This window comes from Fukomys damarensis, unplaced genomic scaffold (assembly GCF_012274545.1).
Source record: "Fukomys damarensis isolate Sample0158 unplaced genomic scaffold, DMR_v1.0_HiC HiC_scaffold_27, whole genome shotgun sequence".
Lineage (NCBI taxonomy): Eukaryota > Metazoa > Chordata > Mammalia > Rodentia > Bathyergidae > Fukomys > Fukomys damarensis.
In genome coordinates, this window is record NW_022900939.1 from 47,331,838 (window position 1) to 47,353,801 (window position 21,964).

Below are 21,964 nucleotides of genomic sequence, written 5' to 3' on the forward strand. Positions count from 1 at the left end.
ACCAGCGAATAAGGCGGATAAGGACACAGCATGTTTTTGAGCTGCCGCTCCACTAGATGGCACTTGGTAGCAGCATTCACTGTGTTCTTATCACACCTTCTAAAGATACAAAGGACAGCTTCTAGAACTGTACCAGGAAGTGGCAAGAACAACGGGACAAAAGGTGTTTGAAATGGGGGAATCTCGAGAGTGATTAATGAATCGTGTCTCTTGAATACATACATTGTTAAAACTTAAATGTTCACCATATTTTTCAATCATCTCTTGTACAACAAGTGCTGTTAAGGTGGAAAAGGTACTGAATTTGTGGGTGAAAAATATGAACAGAAAATGTATTCTGTGTATGTCAGAAAGCAACGAGTCATACGAAGGCTTCAGCGAGGTTCCCTTGAAATGCCCAACATCAAGCCAATTACAGCCAGGAAGGGAGGCTACACAGATGTTAGAATAGAGCTGGAATGAAACATACAAATTACCAGAGGAATCTCCACACTAATTTCCACAGTGGTTGCACCAGTCTGCACTCCACCAGCAGTGGAGAAGGGCTCCTCTCTCCCCTAAGCCCCTCCAGCATTTATTATTGGTTGATTTCTTGATAGCAGCCATTCTTTCTGGAGTAAGATGAAATCTCAGTATTGTTTAAATGTGCATCTCTCGGGTTGGGGATTTATCTCAGTGGTTCCACCACCTGCTTCACAAGTGCAAGTTCCCAAGTTCGAAACCCGATAGCAAAAAACAAAAATTTGCATCTCTCAAGTGCCCAGTGATGTTAAACAAAAAACTAAAACTGAAGGTTCCATTTGACCCAGGTATTTCCCTCTTGGTACCTTCCTAAAAGAATTAAAAGCATCAAAGCACAGTGATATATGCACACCCATGTGTACAGCAGCCTAGTTTATAACAGCTAAATCTTGGAAACAGCTCAAAAGCCTATCAACTAATAAATGTGGTCTTTTTATACTACTCAGCCATAAAGGATAAACAAGATATTTCTAGTAAATGGATGCACCCTGAGACCATACTCTAAAGTGAAATAAATTGGACATGTGTTTAAACATCACACTGTTTCTCTAATGTGAGAAACCAAAAGTGTAAATAAGGACCAAAATGTATAATAGATATTGTGAAATCGGAAGAAAATGTTCGAATGGGAAAGGGAACTAGGGAAGGGGGAGGGAGAAAGGAAGGAAGGTAAAATAAAAAAAAGAAAAGAAAAAATGGAAACAAAGGTTTTGTAAGTAAGGAGGGGTAGAGGGGCTGAAAGGAGGGGAATGGGAAAAATTAATATATATCATGTACAGGTACAAATTCTTTATGATGAATGTGATCGTTATTTATTTAAAATGTACTAACAGGGCCAGGGATTTAGCTCAGTGGTTCTGCCACCTGCCTCACAAGCGCAAGATTCTGAGTTCAAACTGGGGCACCAAAAACTAAAAATAAAATGCACCAGTAAAATTAATTTTTAAAAATTATCAGAGAGGTGTGTATGTGGAGGAAGCTACGTCTGCACTTCTTGCAGAGTTGAAGAAGTGGGTTCAAAAGAAAGGATGGCATCCAAAGTAAATCTTCACCTGTGATGAAACCCAAGCTCTTCTGGAAGAAGACGGCCAGCAACACCTACACTGGTAAAAGTTCAAGGAAGGCACCGGGACAGGAAGCCGGGAGGGACAGATTAACATGTGCTACACAGAAACACTGCAGTGCATGCCATAAGGCCAGGGGTAGTGAACACAGTCAATAACCTATAGGCTTCTGGCAATTAATCGCAAAGATCTGCTGATATCATCTTGTTTATGGAATGGTTGATCAATGCTTTATCCCAGAAGAGAAAAAATACTTGGAAGAGAAAGGGGTGGAATGTACAGTCCTACTAATAATAGATAATGCACCTGTCCTCCTGAATCTGCTATCAAAATGAAAACGCCAGTGTTGTTTCTACCCCAAGTATAACCCACTGCGTCAGCCCCTTGACCCTGCATCATTTTGTCTGTCAAGACCACCTGATATTTAACTGCATTTAGGCAGTGCTTTGATGAAGACAGACCCTAACCTGGACATAATGCGGTGCTGGAAATCAGTTACTATTGCCCAGGCAATAACATTCTTCAAAACTGCAATGGATGAATTAAACTCAGAAACTATTATGGCCTGTTGGAAGAATTCATGGATGATTCAAATGCTTCTGGAGGATCAAGAGAGAAGTAAAGAAAATCATTCAGGCAGCAAGACAAGTTCATGAAAGATTTCTGAGAGGTGTGATAAAGAAGTGGAAGAACACAGTGAAACCATGCATGAACAAACGAGGAACTGGAATAATGCAGGAAAGCACCTGTAGAGGAAACAATGAAGAAACTGAAGCAGAACCAGCAGTGTGGACGTGACTGAAATCACCAAGATTAAGAATCAAATTATAGAATAGGATTCTCACATGGAATGTGGCATTAAAGTCAGCTGAATGATCACCAAAGGCAATTTCTCCAACACTTGGATGACTTAAAAAGAAAGAGACAACTTTCAACTGCAGCGTTCTTCTAAAACATTTTAGGGGAAAAAAATCTTTTACTACTAAAGATCCCCAAACAACATCATCTGCTCTTGACATCCAGCCTTTGACACCCAGGATCTCCTGACACAACCCTTCCTGCAACAGTAGCTAACACTACGTCACAATGCCTATTGATCACCTCCCTTCATCTCCTCACTCAGGCTTCACATCATTTCACACCACACCAGAGAGACACAGGGCAGTAAGATACTCTGAACGAGGGCATTCTCACACAGCTTTATTACAGTACACTGTCATACATGTTCTCTTATCACGGATTACTTACTGTGCCTAACTTATAAATTGAGTTTCATCATAGATATTGCTAGGAAAAAAACATGGTATACACTGCCTTCAGCAGTATCTACACTTTCAGATACCCACTGAGGGTACTGGAATATATTCCCTAAAAATAAGGCTCTTCCATTGTAGCTCTTGACTGACAGGTTTAAATTAAAAACAAAACAAATGCAATAAATCAACTGCAATAGGCGATATGATTTAATAAAAACAAAAAATACAAAGTCTTACATTTATGCTAATAAAAAGCAACAAAGTAATTGATGAATGCTAAGACTTTGGAATTCACAGGAAGTCCTGAGAATTTCATTTCTCCAGGAGCTCAGTTCTAAATTAAAGTCCTGGTAATGACTTGCTATGCTAATGAAAGTTTCTAGTTTCCTGGACAGAAGTATCGGAATCAACGACTTTCAAATTCTTAAGGCAAAAGAAAAATCACCTGGGGAAGGTGCAAATAAAGTCTGACATTTTTTGTCGGAGGGTGGAGCCTAAGCAGTCTGCAGTTCCAAAGGTATCTTAAGGGACTGTAAAACAGGGATAGGGGTTGCTGCTCATCACCAGTTCTGCTCATCACCAGTTTTTCTTCTAAAAACTCTGTGGTTATTTCATCTTTAACAAACTAAAAGTATGCAATCTTTTCTAAGTTATGTTTTATTTAAGATTCTAAAACAAAGAACAGTCTTGATAACATACTGTAGTACACTTTGGCAATCTAGAAAATTTAGTAGTTTACTATAAAATCAATCCTTAACATACCAAACAGGAGCTTCTCAAGGTATGCTTACAAAATTGCTTTAGAAAAAAACATGTTGAATTCAGAAGTCTAAAGAAGATAGCCTGCTATTTAATTTTTAGCTAACAACTCAGGCAAGTTGATAGATATGTTTGATAAACCTGACTTACTGCTTTATCTTTGTTGGTTAGTCAGATGAAAGTGATGAGGATAAAATACTCTTCCTCAGTAGTCTTTTAAAAATTAATGAATCTACTATTTCCAAATTAAGAGTTTTCCAATTTCAAAATAGTTTAAAAAACACTTGTATCAGTCTCCTAAGACAAAGCACAAAAAGAAAGAAAGAAGAAGGAAGGAAGGAAGGAAGGAAGACTGACCAAACAGAAGAGGGTAAATTGAGAACTGAAAAGCCTTGCCCAGCACAGACTGAAGTACAGCTAGGTGAATTTCTCTTCTTTTGCCTGACCTAGTTCAGTAATAAGATGAATCAGCAAGATGAGGCTCCAGTGTAACACACACAGATGACCGACAGAAGCCAACAAACTAGGTCCTGCCAGTCATACAGAAAGACACTCTGCAGTTTTGGTGTGCTGGGTTTCTGCACTTTACCAGCACTGCCAGAGCGAGCACTTACCGTGATAATCCCCTTGGCCTGGTGGATTGGTTAGAATAATCTTCATGCAACTGTAAGGTGTATAGTCTGTCCTCTTGCCTTCTTTTCCGAAGCTGTGGCGGATATTGTAAGAGTAACCTCTATCAAACTGGTGAGGGACAAAAGAAAAAAGACAAAAAGAAGAAATAAAGTCAGTCAATTCTCTGCAACTGATGTCAGCAACAGTAGTCAGAAATAGTGCACAGCACTATTTTCTACAATAAAATCTGTGTTCATGGGCAGACAGACACACATATATCAACTATCTCCTTTACAATACAAATAATTTTTTTAAAGATATAAAACCTGTAGGAAACAAGTTCCTCATGCAGAAGACAACTAGTGTTCTTTACAGCAGAACCTCAGGATCATTGGTGGGCTGCTTCCATGACCCCCAGTAGACACCAAACTCTCTGAATGCTCATTTCTTACATAAAATGGTATGGCATTTGCACATAAACTATTATGCCCCACCATACACTTTAAATCATTTCCAGGTTACTTATAATAGCCAATATACTACAGATGTTATATAGTTGGTATATTTTAATGGTTAAAGGATAATGACAAGGAAAAAGGTTGTACACATTTGGTACAAATGTAATTTTTTTCCTAACTTTTTTATCCAAAGTTGGTTGAATCGGTAGCTATGAAATCCATATATGGAGAACCAGCCGTATATGTTTAAAAAGGAGACTAATCCTTTCCTGAGAAGAATCTATCTGTCCTTCTGTACTCTGATGCCAGAGATTACACAGATGTAAATCAGTTTAACCTCTGATCTGACTGAACCTCTTCTTTGTCCTCCTTTGCCTCGCTGTCCTGTAGTTCCTCCATCCTATCTAGTCCCCTTCTGAAATACCTCTTAAAATAATGAATGCTTTCCTCGGCATTTCCACCAAAAAAGAAGCAGTCAGCAAGTGCTTGATGAATGAACTACTGCAACTGCCTCCTGCCTGGAATCCCTGCCTGCAGGTTCATCAAGTAAGCTAATGGCACGGAGGGGACTTTGAAATGAGGGAGATAAGAGAAAAAAAGCAACTAACATTTACTGAAAGGCAATTTAGGTACCACCAGGCATTTTGCTAGATGCTTTCAAAAATGTAATCCCATTTAATCATCTCAATCATCAGAATTCCCCTATGATGTTACACATGAGAAAATCGAAGTTCAAAGAAATGAAGCAATGTGACATAATGCAGCTATTAAGTGAACGGCAGAGCTGAAAATCATGGCAGGTAAGTCTGATTCCAAAGCCCATGCTCTTTCTATGATACTGCACTTTCTCAATGATAAGATACTTAAAAATCATTGGCTCCAATAAAATCCTTTTAGGGTGTAACTTGTTTCCTTCCGATAATACTTCACCTTGCAGCCCAAAGTCAGAAGTAATCTTTCCCTTCAAACTTTAATAGCTACCTATATGTATCTATATCTCTCTAGAAGATTACTTCCACTGTGTATTTGACTTTTATGACACTTAACTATATTTGTCTTATGACACATTATCCTCTATTTTCCATTAACCACCTAAAGGTGATTAGCTCCTCCGAGTCCATAATCTCCTCCAGGTAAAAATCTGTTTATTGGTCTTGGTAATCAGCTCAGTATCAGCATGCAAGAAAAAAAAATGAATTCAATGTGGAAGGACTCCTTGTCTGCTATAGAAATTGAAAGGTTACCCAGTCGCTCCACTTTTCTGCTTCCATCAAATGTTTTCTAGTGTCTGGTGGTTGGTGTTTTCTAATTCCACTATTAGTGGCACCCATACTCCATTGGTAAACCAAAGGCAGACAAAGTACCTTTGACAAGAAACATTTTGCTAGGTGCAATTAACAATGTAATCCCATTTAACTACTTAAACCATAGATTGTAAGGGGGAAAAAAAACTATCCTGGAAAGTAGGTGGGAATTAAAGTATCTCATGTCAAGCAATGATTTGGACAACAATAACACATAAAACCAAGTTTCTGCTGCATCTTGCTAGTCCTGAGTCTTAAACTACAGCAAGTGACAGATTTAAGTCAGAAATTTGTCTCCTAGTCCAAGAAATACAAAGTTTAAAAGAAAAACTTTGCCTTGTTTCTACAGGAGTACAATCTCAGACTACTCAGTATCTCTCAAGGCTTTCAAAGCCAGAGTAGAAGCAGTGAAAGGGTTAAAGAGCATGTCACTACAAGACACTTTAAAGCAATACGTGCTAAACAGTAAGACAATAGAGAGCCCATGAAACAAATCATTTTCAAAGAGCAAAATCTTCAGGGTTCTGAAACTAATAATGAGATTGAAATGACTATAAAGAGGACACAGCTTTTATTTTCATGATTCCTTAAATTTAACATATGAAATGGATACTCTAGAAGACCCAGAGAATGATTCTCCAGCAAATTCTCATGTGAAATTTCTAAGCATAACACAAAAAGTATCATTATACGGAGAGAAATAAAAATAAAACAGATTTTGAGTTTATCAACAACTATGGCTACTGGCAATGAACTGACTTCAATGCACAAGGGTGCACTATATATGGAGAAACTGCTAACCCCCTCTATTTTAAGTGACCCCAAGATACCCTGGTACAGAAGAGTCGCCCTTTGCTCCCTTTAACGAGGTTCATACTAAAAGCAACACAACAGATAGCAGGGTTGTTGTGACCCCAGGCTTTGGAGTCCTAGTGAGATCTAGAAAAAAATCCCCAGCCTGGCAGCTTTCTGAGAGTACAACTTCAAAGAGAGTCAAGATGGTGGAGTGGTGCAGGGCAGCAAAATTCGGCCTCTCCAAGATCCAGAATCCACTGAGAAATAACAACTTGAAGGAAAAAAAGAGAAAGAGATCACCAGGAATGGGGAAGGAAAATGAAATCTACAGAGAAGTGTTTCAAGCCCAAAAAGATAACAACTTCCAACACAGGTTTACATATCCTGCAAAACTGCCTTTCAAAATTGACGGAGAAAGCAGGTATTTATAAGACAAAGAGCACCTCGAGAAATTCATGACCACCAAACTAGTACTACCAAAAAAAACTCAAGGATATTCTAGAAAGAGATAATGAAACAAACACCACCAAAAAAATCTAGTAAAATGACTACACCAAGAAGAATGAGAAGTTCAGTAGAAAAGAGGAAAAAATATATATATGTATATATAATATATATGTATATGTAAAATAAACGCATGAAAAATGGTTAGCATTGCTGCCCATTACAGAAATGCAAATTAAAATGACACTGAGATTACATCTTTTTTTCCAGCAGGAATGGCTATCGTCAAGAACTCAAATAATAACAAATGCTAGTGATGCTAGCTGTGGGGGAAAAGGAAACCTTCTAGATTTTTTATGAAAATGTTAACTAGTACAACCACTATGGAAATCAGTATGGAGACTCCTCAAAAAAGCTAAAACTAGAAATTCCATTTGACGCAGCTACTCCCCTGCTAGGTATCTTCCTCAAAGAGTTAAGGCCATCATGCCACAGTGATATATGAATATTCATCCTTATAGCAGCATGATCTGTAATAACTAAATCTTCAAAGCAGCCTGTTTGTTGAACGACAGATGAACAGATTAAAAAAATGTGATGTGCATATATATACCTAATTGAATATTACTCTGCCACAAAGGATAAACTTGAATCACCATAGGAAAATTGATGCACCTTGAGACCATAATACTAAGTGAAATAAATCAGACACATGAGCTACCCAAATATAAGTAAAGCAAAATAAAAGGTAGATAATAAGGGGGGAAAAAGAAAGCGCTTCCTAGGAGTTCTTGGTTTATTAATCAAAACACGGTGATTTTATTTCTGCATTTTGTGATGTTTGTAGTATCTGACAGCTTTTTAAAAGTGTATAAGCTTTAGATTTCACTAACCAAAGTTTGCTCTCTTGTGTTTTTGTCAAGTAAATAAATCTTTGGATATATGAAAAAAAGGAAGTTTACAACACCAAAATAAATTAAGAATCAAAGCTTACCCAAAAAGTGTGCTCTCACTCTTCATTTTCTAATCTGTGCCCCACCCTTGACACTTCTTTCCTCTTACGACTCCCGCTGCCCCTTGGTTATAAACCCCTACTCATTCAAGCTGTATTTGGAACTGAGCCTCATTTTATACTTTCCCTCATTCCGATAATTCCTGAGTAAGAGTTCCACTAGTTCCACTTCTATTGTTTTAATTACTGTCCAGCTATCTTTTGCTTATTAGTTTTTGGTCCCATAACTCGTATTTGGATCCATCACTGGACCTTTAGACTTAAGCACCAGTCACTCAATACACAGGCAACTTTTGTCTCTAGCCTTCTTGGTGTATCACAAGTACCCACTGAAGTGTGGTAGGACAGATTTTGATGATTAAGATTGAGTACAGATGCTGCTAGACTTTGATGTAGTCAAGTTTCAATAAATTCATCAGAAGCTGAAAATGTAAGCTGCAAATGAATTTATACACTTAACCTACACTTCACAGCTTCACAACGCGGGACACTGCACAGATCAGTGCTTTACTCTCCTGGCTGTGTGCTGACTGGGAGCTGCATCAGCTGCCTCTGCCTAGGTCCAGGAAGGGTCCTCCTGGATGTCCATCACTTTCACACTGCCTGACGTTGAAGATTTCTAAGTCAGACCATTACAAGTGGAGGACTGTCCAAGTACTGACTGCAGCTGGGTTCGATACCTAGGCTGCTCTGTTGTCCATGGGAATCCCTCCCTGAGTCCTACAATGGGGTATTTTTTTCCTGGCTCTTGGCTTCAAGTGAGGACCCACTTCCTGACTCTTCTGCTGGAAAATCCTTTTCCTGGCTCTTTATTACACTTATCTGTTCTCTCTTTTCTATTTCTACTTGCTCTTCAGCCAACTGAAATCTCTCTGCTCAAGCCTCTGCTGAGAAAGGGCGCCACTGTTGGCAAAATTTAACTGGCAAAGTTTTACTAAAACCTCTGTTTAGCTACAATTGTTGCTTTGGGACCTGGGCAGCATCCCTCAATTAGTCCACCCACCTATGAGGAAGTCCTAGCAAAAAGAAAACAATTTCAGGTGCACAGTGGTCTGTCCATTTTAGTTGGTGTGAAGAAGCTGAAAAGGGCTAAATAATTCAAAACTCACTCAAGTCACTGAGGCTCTTAATGTCTTCTGAAAAACTTTTCTGACCCACAAACCACCTAGAGCTTTCTCCTACACTCTTTCTTCCACCCTTCCAAGCTCTCCCCTTCATAGCCTTCTTTCCAAAAATGTCCTCCACTACCTGCACACAGCCTCTCGCCTCCTGAAATTCTAAGGTGCCCGAGTCCCATCTCCTACAGATGAAGCACAGGAGGCAGCCAGCACAAGGGTCCAATAAGGGCATCAGAAAAGATAACATTCAAATGGCATACCATTGTCAAGGGTCCTCCTGACACCAAAAAGAAAAAGAAAGATGTAATCAACAATCTAGAGTTGTTTTAAGAGCATACTCTCCCCAATTTATATAATTTATCATCCTACTAATTAGGCCTGGAAATGCCTCCCTTTGAATCAAAAAGCCGAATGAACCACCATTCCTAAAATCCTTCATGAGTCTCCAACTATCCCTGTTTCCCACTGACAACTCGGAGAAGAGAAAATACAAGGAGTCATCCCTCAGATCTATCCCACCTACATGTACAGTTGGAAACAACAAAGGGGTGTGAGTGAGGCAACCACCATCAATTAGACACAACATGGAAACATCATTCGGGCACAGCTGACTTCTCCAACAGCCTCTGCTCTGCCCACACAATCTGTCTACACAGTCTCAGGCCAGAAGTCCATAATACTTTGCACAAAAATAGTATTAACTGGCAAAATGCTTCACCTGTCTGAGCTCCAGCATTATTAATACAAAACTTTTTTTAAAAACCTGGAAAATATACAGCGCAAGCTTATGACATGTTAATTAAAAGTTAGAAAAACTTGAAAATTTTAATCTACAGCAAGCTCCACAATTGAGATCGCCCCCTGATCTGGACACATGCCAATGCTGTAAGGGAAATCGCAGGCTTGCCCAACCTTTAAAAGGAAAGAAAAAGCCCAAAGCCCCTGCTCACCAGGAATCATTGATTCTTCTCCAGAAAGGAGACGTCCAGTGCCCTCAGAGCACCACTAAGTTCACAGGGAAAAGCCCTACCCACTGAAGGCACCGCCACACTTCTCACAGGCAATGGGCAACACTTCTTCCCTGCACTCCTCTCCCTCTTCCTCAGTCACCAACTTCTGCCAGAAGTGAATTTTGTTAGCATACCTCATGATCTGTCTCTGTGCCACCTTCACATTTCTGTATCTCCTCTCAGCTCTGCTCTCCACACATACACATACACCCCAATAAACCTCTCAGGAAGGGATCTTCTCATGAACTGGATATGAAAATGCCTCAGGATGGTCTTTAGAGGTCCCTGACTCCTCCCCTTCACAACTGTGCCTCTTAAAAGACTATCTGACACTCACCAAGGGGAGATGGGGGTCCTTGTCCTTGTCCCTTTCAACCAATCACCTACTGACAGATTTAAATCAACCACTGGAATTCCCTCTTCCTTTGGGCAAAAACTTCCTGTATTAGATGTATGGAATACAGAACCCACCCAGGCTAGAAACAGATCTTTTCATGCCCTTCCCCAGCATTCCCCAAAATCATTTAAGACCAGAAGGGCTCGAGAGCCTCCCTCTGATAATGCAAAGTTTACCGTTGTTATCGCACTTTCAGTCTACACAAAATGCCCACTTTGGCCATTACAAAGCCAAGTAGGAAAGGCTATTGGTTAGTTCAAGATCAGAGAGCAAAAAATTTTCAAACTAAATTTCCCTTACACTATCTTGTCTGCTATCTCTTTTATCATGCAATATTCTATGGTCATCACTTTGTGTTTTGTTTTGTTTTGCTTTACTTTCCCTATTTACCCTCCTAAGGAATCCCAATACTTGTTTGCCTTCACCTGGGAAAATCAGGAATACACCTGCACTGTTTCACCCCAGGATTTACTAAGGCCGCATAATCTGTGAGCACCCTAATTTAAGATTACCAAGACTCTCCATTTTAGCTGTAAATAATGTCTTTCTGTCATTCTGACAATAACAACCACTCTTCTGGACACTGAATACCTTCCTAAGGCAGTAACAAGAAAGGTACATGAGGAATCAAAACAAAATTTAAGCTCCTGGTATGTTTGGTATCTGGTTCATGGTATATCAGCTGCAGGTAAAACAATCTTCAGGGAGCCAGCCTCTTCTTGAAACAAAATGACAAGTGAAAGTTTCCGGATTTTGTAGTATGACGCCTTTCTCTGACGGCTTCTCCTCTGCACACCGTGACTGGAGCATCATCCCCACACACAGCACAGATCTGCTATGAAAACGTGGCTTCAAGCACTCAGGCTTCCGCTTCCCACTTGCTGCTTATCTTTGCTGTGACTTTTCCTCACGTTAAATTTGGCATCTTTACTTTCATTTTCCGGGACCCACATCTATAAGCTCCTGCCTCACCTCTCCATGCCTGTGGCAAGACTTTCACCCCAGAACCTTTGACAAGCCCTTGCTGCACAGATCACAGGTGGGGGCTCCTCCCTCCTCCAGTGGGCGCATCCAGAAGTTTCCCGACTCCACGCATCGGTCAAAGATCAGTCAAAATGCTGCTGTGCTCTGACCTCGCCTTCATCCATTACTCTTGTTACCTAATCACCCTGGCTTGCCTTCAGCAAGAATCCTGTTAAGGCCAGGGATTCAGTCAGTAGCACCGCACACATCCCTTGCAAGCACACGGTCCTGAGTTCAATCCCCAATACCAGAAAAACAATTTTTTAAAATTTCTAAAGAATTCCATTAAGTATGATTAACCAGAATCCATCCCCCATGCTCCTTTCTTCCTAACTGATCCCACCGTAACCCATTTGTCCATGTCACACTTGAAATGAAGCACAGTATAGTACCAAGGTTTCTTTGCTGTTATTACAATAGTTCCTAATAAAATCTGTTTTGTACTACTTGGTTATCCAGCCTTAATTTACTTTTAAAAGAGTAAGCATGGATACTGCAAAGTTACAGAGAGGCTATGGGGGAAAAGGAGCCCTTTTTCAATGACAGATTAATAATGACAGACCTTTCAGAATCTTCCCTGGAACCCCTGTCCAGTAACAAAGTCTATTTTACTCCCTTATATAAATGTCACTGACATTAACAGTAACAAAAATTTATTAACATTCCAAATATAATTCACCAACACGTGAAATTAGAAACCACAAATGACTCTTCATTCACTAACGTAAAGCACTTACTAAATAATGCACTCGAAAAGACAGGATTTAGTAACACTTAAGAGGTGTCTAACTTAAGTCTCCATTTCACTGGTGGAAAAGGGCCAGCGTGAAACAACATCCCCCAAAAATCCCCAGGGGCAGGCTGGTAGCTGTGGAATGCCCAAGTGCAAGGTAAGTTGGCTCAGCTCCAACCAAGTGGTCTTCTCATCACTGGAAACAAGAGAAGCAGAGTGAAAACATTACCTAAGTCTACCGAGGCTGCACATAGCTGAACAGAGCTTCTAAGTCCAAGCAGAGGCTCCCTCCTTTTCAAAGAGAAGGAATTCCGATTTTTAATTGGAAGTATTATGTGTAAGCTTAACTTCTGCTACATTAGTTTTATTTATTTCTTATTTTTCCAGATTTATTTTCTATCCATTTTCCCCCATAGCTTTTGCTTTTCTGGTTTTCCTTATCTGGACACTTTCACACAAAGTGAATATTTTCTAGAATTTACTATTACAGTAAAATTTTGAAAATCTACCTCAACTGTCAGGAAGATGCCCTTAGGAAGATTCAGGACATGCTACCCCCAAATACGGCACTTTGACATTTGAAGAACCTCACAGGCAGGAACTCTTATCCTGTCCTCCTCAGCCTCTCTCTGAAACAGCCACTGACCCAGAAAGACTGCTCTGATCTCACTCAGAGACGCCACCATAAGATGTTCATTCAGAAATGCCACGTCTAGAGGAACGGATGTGCGTAAGACACAGAGCAGAAAGTGCTGAGTTCCCCAGCTTATTACCTTCAGATCACAGTCCCATCATCCAATCGCCCTCCCCCAAGAACATCTGCTGTATCAGAGCTGGGCATAAGAACACAGATTTCCCTGCTTCCTTGGATTTTCATGTATTCATGAAGGCTCCAATGTCACATAAAACTTGTATTAAACAAATTTGTGGGGGGTTTCTTCTTAATCTGCCTTATGTTAAAGGCCCTCAGCTATGAACATAGAAATGGGTGATAAACAAGAAAAAATGTTTTTCTCCTCTATATCACCTATAACTTAGTAAAGAGTCGAAGGTTTTTGAAGAATTACCAACGTAACAGCAAAATAAAAAACCCATATCTAACAAATGTTAAATATGCATGAAACATTTACAAAAGATTAAAATGTTTACATATATTAATGTTTCAATGAGATATTTCTAAGTGCACAAAGGTTCAGAATTGTTTTATATTCCTAGACCTATACCTTTTATCACATACACAAATATATCAGTTTGTCCAGCTTGCTGCTTTTTTCTTTGTACTACATTTTGTATACTACTGTTACTTCAGTTTTCTTTCTTTCTTTCTTTTTTTACTGAGGATCAAACTCAGGACCTTGTGCTGGCGAGGCAGGCGGCAGAAACACTGAGCTACATCCCCAGCCCCAGTTTTCTTTTTTATTCTACTTGCAGATATCTTGCAGGTATTCCCCATTTGCTACCACCTTCATCGATCTCTTTTCAGTCTCTGCATTAGAGCATCTTTTAAAAAAAAAAAAAAAAAAAAAAAAAAAAGGTAATTGGTTACTTATTACCACCCCCTAGTGGTTACTCATAGTATATAAAAATAACATTTTTTACTGATCAATGACCAAATGAAAAGACAGGATCTTTTTTTTTTTTTTAATGGTAGCAAAGATTTATTAAAGGTAGGAAAATAAACAGGCTCTGCAGAGTGAGCTTGGGACAGGTAAAAGTAGGAAAAGACAATGTGAAGGTGGGCCATCCATCCAAGAGAATGGCCAAGAAGACAAGACATTTAGCACACTTTTGCTTCCATCATAAGTATAAAGTTACTTCCAAAATAACTCTAAAACTGAACTGCTAAGAGGATCTATTTTCCCAAAGTCACAACAATGTAGTGAGATCTTTTACTTATTAGGTTATATTATCTTCTATTCATCTAAGCCTGGTAACATAACAGATGACCAAAGAAAAATACTATACATCATTTTAAAAGCTAGTAATAAACAAGAAAATATCATGGCCTGAAGTGAGAGAAAGTTTTAATGTATAGGGACAAGCCAGATTGTTCCCATACAATTTCAGGGACAGAGTAGATGAACACAGATGTATATTCTTCTTTCTAGGCAAGTGCTAAAGGTTAGGAGCTAACAGTTCATGCCTGCTTGCAACTAGATTGCTAAGGCTACTTCTGAAGGAAATCAAAACAAATATTCACAAAATAAATAATTCCATCAAGGGAGAAAAATGTATGTTAAGTGACAGGTAGTTATTATTTGAAGGGAATATATAAGGCCCTTTGGAGAAATGGTTGATTCCAGAACTAAGACAGGGAAAATAAAAGGTGCAACTGGAGCATTCTGTGGTGCCAAAGAGGCTGTGCTCCAAAAGAGAACAACAGGGTCATGTCACAGGGCAAGAGACCCACAACCCTAGAGTAATCTGAGCAACAAAATTAACAACAGCAACAGAATCCACTGAATGAAACACACATCCAAGACACACACATGAGTAACTATGGGAGAAAGAACAGCTTCCCCTGTAGAAGATTCCTATAATGCAGAAGGAAAAAGGAAAATAGAAAATAACTATCAGAACACCTTGCTAATGTTTGCAGGAAAGACACTCCAGGGTTGCTAAAATTAGTGGGGAAACAGTACATTTACGCAGTCCCAAAGTGTCTTCCCCAGGATATTCTGAGAAGAGTAACTCTACTGTGGTGAAACTCGGCAGACACCACCATGGCATCACCACTAGTAAGCTGTGTTGATATCATACACCCCTGACATGAGGCTGTCAGAAAGAACATCATTCCTGCGGGATTCTTGCCAAGATGTATAGCCTCAACTAATCCTGAGAAAACACCATACAAACCAAAAGTGAGGGACAGTCTACAAAAACAACAACAAACTGGCCAGTACCCCGTAAAAGCATCATGGTCACAGAATGTGAGGAAAGACTGAGGGAGTGTCACAGGCTAGAAGACACTGAGGAGACATGACAGTGAAGAATCACAGTTTCGATCTTAGAACAGCAAAGCATTAGTAACAAAACTGAAACGCAAAGCAAGTTGCTAGTTGATAGCATTTCACTGATGTCAACTTATGGATTTTGATTACTGTAAAACCATTGTACAAGATGCTAATTTGGGGGTGAAGAGCACATGAAATTCTTTATACTATTTTTGTAACTTCTCTGTAACTTTTGTAAATTCTCTGCCAGAAATGGACAACAAACTCTACCTCATTTGATTCTCCCAACGACCCTGCACAGTTGGTATGATTATCCTTATTTTACAGCCAGAAAAAGTGACAATTAGAAAGTTACACAAAGTGTTCCAACACACATGGTAAGATGCAATGGAAGGACTCCAAGCCTGATGTTCTTTCTACCACATCATGACCCACCCAAGAAGCAGAGTGTTCTCCTCTGAAACTAGCATAAAATTTTAAAGTGGCAACAATGCTAAAAACAGGTGTGATTTTTAGAAGCAAAAAAGTTTTCTAATAGTAATAAGGGGCAGATTGCTGTATATCTAAATAAAGGCATTTCAATTCACTATAACATCTGGCAATTCTTCCAAAATAATATCAATTGTAACATACTGATATGATTCCCATTAGGAAGAAAAGCTGCTCTGTAACAAAGATTACTTAGCATCAATAGGCATAGGTATTTCATTATATAGTTCAAAGATATCTAGTATAGAAAACTTAAGTGAATTTTCAGATTTATTTTTTTCTCCTTCCAACTTGCAACCTTACACCATTTACCCATATAAACAAGGTGTAAATGAAATTCATTAAAGGAGCAGTATACAAACTCCAGAGAAATATCTGAAGAATAGCAGAACGTTCCAGACCAAGAGAAATGTTCCTCCTTTTCCTCTTTTAGTGATTGGTTTCAGGCACCACAGTCAATAGATTACTTCACCATGTAAACTATGATAAAGAATTAGAATTAAAGCTACAAAACAAAGTAGCTGCTTTCTTATAGCCAAACAGGGGTGAATTCATTCTGGATGGATACTGCCTGTACAACGTGGGAAGATGGCTTCAGCAGGTGAGGCCCGCATCAATGTCATTGTCTGGCCTTGGGTTATGACTGCTTTTCCACTTTACTGTGGCTTCTTATCAAGACACTGAGTTATATCACCTTGGTGTTCTTCTAAATGAACTATACACAAAGGACAAGCCAACGAGAAGGATGACAAGACAAACCAGGAAAATCCAATGTTTTTTCAGTTCCACCAATTTAGTGATTTTTAAAAGCACATATTATTTCATAAATGCTCACATTAGAATTTAACATAAAATCTAAATATCTATATTAGTCCAACATAACCAGGCTGAAGACAATAATTAGGAAAAACAATGTGCTTCCTGAACACAAACTAACTAAAATAACTGGTACGTCCCAGTGCGCCAGGTTTCCAAGTCTGTAGTAGTATCTTAATCAACAAAACAAACTACGAACATTAAATTTCATGTATCAGCTTCTCCCGCCCTGAGCCGCCATCCTCCAGCACCCAGAAGGTAGCCTGGGCCCCGATCCACCGCAGGAAGGAGAGCCAAGCCCTCTCCCGCCTGGAGGCGCCATTGCTCCAGCATCAGGAAGGTAGCTGCGCGGGCATCCCTGAACCCCCATAACTCCTCTTACCTCCCCCCGCATGCCACTCCCGCGCACTCTCAGACCTCCTGATTGTGCCAGTCTTCGGACCCACTCTGCAGAGGCAGAGGTGGTCATAAAGGGTATTTTTCTGAGTTCCCAACTTTGAACATCTTTAAAGAAAGGGCGTGGGAAACCTATAGTAGAACGGTATGGAGTTCAACTATTCAGAAGGTTGGGGAACTCAATCTGGGCCTTGTAGCCCGAGGTCAGTCTGCGTCATGGGGTTCAGCCATCAGCTAACTGAGATCAGGGGTCTTGAGTCCTCGCTCTGTCTGAGCCATTAAATGGTAAATATACTATATTGAAAAGTTTGTTCACTGCAGACATGTTCTGGACTGCTTCTTGATTTCAATTTAATTCAAATGGTTTAAGGGTGATAGACTAGTGACTACCACAGGTGGTCAGTTTCCAAGTTGTGCTTGATCTTAATGTGTCGCTGATTGTATCAGTTGGGGTAAAGCATTGCCGTTGATTTGATGAGCTGTTTTCTCTGATGTTATGAAGATGACAATGTCTGTGGGTCGTTAGAGACCCAGAAGCTAGGGCACAACTATATCAGGAAGATTTGGGTGATAACCCAGAGATTAAACCAAGGACAGCCCAACAACAAAAATAAAAATGAGAAAACACTTAAGCAAGACACAAAGACGAACTTCCAGTTCACCAGTGGCAAACAGCAGGGCAAATGAGGATGAAAAGGCCGATAGTGAACCACCAGGACACCCTGAACTCAAAGCATAGGAAGTAACAAAACAGATCAATCAGGTTCTAGGAAAATTCAAAACAGAAATAATTTCCCAGATAACTATAGAGATAGTGAGCAAAATGGAAGTCGTGATTCGAGACTCTAGAGCAGAAACTGACAAAAAAATAGATGAGCTCAGGACCACAATAGAAGCCATGAAGGCCCAGCATAAGAAAGAAAAGGAAACAATAAACGCCCAACATAGGAAAGAAATGGAATTCATAAAACAGATTCAAACAGATATCCAGGAGATTAAACATTCCATTGAAAGTGTACGCAACAGAATAAAAGAATGTGAAGATGATAGACTCTCAGATATAGAAGATAAGATTGCAGTCAGTGACCACAAAAAGAGAGGTCTCTTAAAAAAACAGTAGGGGATCATGAGAAATCAATCCAACAACTCCTAGATGATGCAAAGAAGAATAACATAAGACTGATAGGAATCCATGAAGTAGCAGGAAAAAATACAAATAACTTAAAAAAGCTGTTCACAGAATTAATGACAGAAAACTTCCCAAACAGAGGGGAAGAATTTGACATTCAGATAACTGAGGCATATAGGACCCCAACTAGCTACAATCAAAAAAAATCTACACCTAGACATATAATAATCAAGATCCCAGAAACCCAACAGAAGAACAAAATACTACAAGCAGTAAGAGAAAAGAAACAAATCACATACAAAGGAAAGCCCATCAGAATCACAGCAGACTTTTCAACACAAACCCTTGGGGCAAGGAGAGCCTGGAATGAGATATTTCAAACACTAAAAGGGAACAACCTCCAACCTAGACTGATGTATCCTGCAAAAACTCTCTTTCAAAATGGATGGGGAAATAAGATACTTCCACGACAAAGAACACCTGAGAAACTACATGAATAAAAAAAACAGCACTACAAGCAATTCTAAACAAGATCCTAGAAAAAGACAATGAAGGCAACAACACCATGAGGCCCAACAGAGTAAATCAAATAGGCAAGGCAAGAAACTAAAAGCAGAAGGTGAAAAAGTAAAAAGAGTCAACAAAAGGCCAATAACAGGACAATAACAAGTCAGTACATATCAGTTATAACCATCAATGTCAATGGCCTCAACTCACCAATCAAGAGAAATAGACTGGCAAAATGGAATAAGAAGCAAAGTCCAACAATATGTTGTATACAAGAAACACACCTAGTACAAAAAGAAGCCCATAGACTGAAGGTGAAAGGATGGAAAACAATTCTCCATGTGACAGGAGCCCAGAAAAAAGCAGGTGTAGCAATCTTATTTGCAGACAGCAAATTTCAAACCAAAACCGATTCTAGTATTTTTGATGTAGGACAGTACTGTATCATACCTCTCTGAATGTAAAATATCTTGTACCTGCTTTATGATACATAGTAGTGACCATGCTTTATCAGAGCTATATTTAATGATATTACTCTAGAATGTTCTCTTTCCAGATGATGATTAAGATGCTAATAAAAAAAATGGTGCCAGGTACCACAACAGCAACAGAATTTTGCTGTTTTCTGGATATTATTCTTTTCTGTTTTTTTGTGGTTTTTTTTTTAATGCAATGTGCTGAATGTCTATAATTTTTTGTTCAGATGACTGCAGAACCTGGAGAAGCTGTTGCTGCTATTGATGCATAACATACTGCTATTATTGGTCTTTTTATATAAATGTATATATATATATTGAAATTTTGGAAACTTTAACTGTGCTGTCAACTTTGGAAAAAGTTATCCCAATTTACTCTGTTGAGTTGACATTGTACAGAAATTCACAGCCATATTGGTCTAGAAATGTTAATTTTTTAAACTTTTATTTTATTTTTTTTCCATTTGTACAGGAGTAACACACTGTATTAAATATGTAAGGTCATGTCTATGTGGGTTTGATTACAGAAACTAATAAAGAATTTTTATTTTTTTTCCCATTTGTACAGGGGTAATGCACTCTATTAAATATGTAAGGTCATATCTACATGGGTTTGATTACAGAAACTAATAAAGTATTCTCTAAATAATAAAAAAAAGAATAAGATAAGACTACAAGAGCAAGAAGCAATTTAAATATGTTCAGGGACCATTTTCATCTTCAGAATTAAGGATTATTTTAATCTTACATCAATGCCTTTTCTCTTTTACTTTCCTTTTTAATTTTATTTTAGGATTCCCTATTTTTAATGTTCATACAGAGTTTTCTTTAACCGAAATACCGAATAGTTTCTCTGGAATGAAAAACTATAATAGTACACAGGATCCTAATGAGATAATTAATAATGTGAAATAGCAAGTAAAGGGCTAAAGGTGTAAGGAAAGTGGGAAGGGTGGGGGAAAGGTAATAAGGGAGAGGAAAAAAATATGAGAAATTGAAAAAATGGAAATAAAGTGTTTGTAAATGGGGAGGCGAGGAGGGGGTGAAGGGAGGGCAGGGACAAGGGGGAAAAAATGAGAATCAAGAACTATCATGTAAAGGTACACGATCCCAATAATGAATATAACTGGATTGTATACCTAGATTGTATAAATAAACTCAATGAAAAGAAAAAAAAATGTTTTCATGTATCAGTTTTCATCCTTTAAGGGCCAATTTTTAAAGCACTTGGTAATTATTATCTCACTTGCTTTCACAGTATCACTGAAGTACTGTCCCGTGTGGCTTTAACAACAGTGACACATTCTGAGAATGTGTTCCTGGCTCTTTCCTCCTCGGTTAACATCAGCATGTTTGTACACAAACTGGATGATACAGGCCGATCATCCCACGCAGCCTCCTGACGCAAACGAGAGACATGTAATTCGTGACCTACATAGCTACTGCCTGTGTAACACAGCATGCTGCTTTCTAGTGAGCATTTGTCTTTTTCAGGGCTGGCAATCAAACCTAGGGCTTCGTGTATACTAACCAAGAACTCTACCACTGAGTACCAGTCCTCAAACTAAATTTTATGAAGGAACACTCTAAAAAATAATGAAAAGCACTGTAAATACATAAACCAGGCATTTATCATCATTACACATTATATATTACAAATTAAATTGCTTATTTTACTTGAATAGTTTATCTGAATGTATTATCATGCAAAAAACCTCTTGAAACACAACTACAGACACATATATACATGCATACATAGAGGGCAATAAGGTAACATGGAGTATTATTTTTATATAATATTTCAAGTTATCCCATCACTACAGAAAGTTCCTGTGGCAGCTACATTTTTTTGTTATAATGTCATGCAGTATTTATTAGAAATTATTTTCCATACTGGTTTATAAAGAAAAGCTGTCCCAGAAGAACTCTTCTATTAATCCAAACTCAATCACTTAAATGTAAGATTGAAACAAGAAGGCATGGGAAAGTATGCAAATCTAAGCATGGCAAGGCTACTGGCCACTTCATTTGCACACTCATGTCCATTAAAATTTAAAAGCTGCCTCTGTTGTCTGCCATGGCACACAAATGACCAGAACCAAAATACATGAAATTATAGAAATGATAATATTCTGACATACAATTTTAGACAGTAATATGTTAAATACTAGTAATCCCCAAATCAACTTGTTTGTAAAGAAAAAAAAGCACGGTATTTTTAGAAGCTTTAGTAGCAGCAGATGAGAACCCTTTCACCAAGCACCTACATTCGATGATTTCTATAAATCAGAAGAACTTGTTTCCTCTTACAATGCCCAACAATTCCGTTTCACACAATCTGCGGCTTGGACCTGTCCTGTGCAGCAAATGTGCTCCTTCCGTGGTGGGCCTGTAATTCCTGTGCTGTTTTACACCAGACGAGGCAATGACCTGTGATGGGAGGATCTCTGTCCTTGTGTCTCTCTGCCGTATGCCCACTGTTTCTGATAATGAGAGCTTCAAAACTCATGAATTAGGGCCAGGGACAAGGGCAAGGTCCCGAGTTTGATCCCCAGTACCCCCCCAAAATCATGAATTCCACAGATATGCACGCAAAATTGCATATAAATGTATAATGAACTTTCAAATGTCAGATCCTTACAGGTTCAGAGGATCATTATCTATTCTTCCCTTCTGTTATGAAAACATCA

The 21,964-nt window shown here is 38.8% G+C and overlaps 1 protein-coding gene across 8 annotated transcripts in view; it reads right to left on the reverse strand.

The window, feature by feature from the left end:
• Prim2 (DNA primase subunit 2) overlaps window positions 1-21,964 on the reverse strand; it is a 240,738-nt gene that overhangs the window by 42,767 nt on the left and 176,007 nt on the right. For all 8 annotated transcript variants that reach the window (XM_010617879.2, XM_033756654.1, XM_010617877.2 and 5 more), the window contains one exon: window positions 4,216-4,342. In XM_010617879.2, the coding sequence (XP_010616181.1) occupies window positions 4,216-4,342 (127 nt within the window). The remainder of the gene's footprint in view (window positions 1-4,215; window positions 4,343-21,964) is intronic.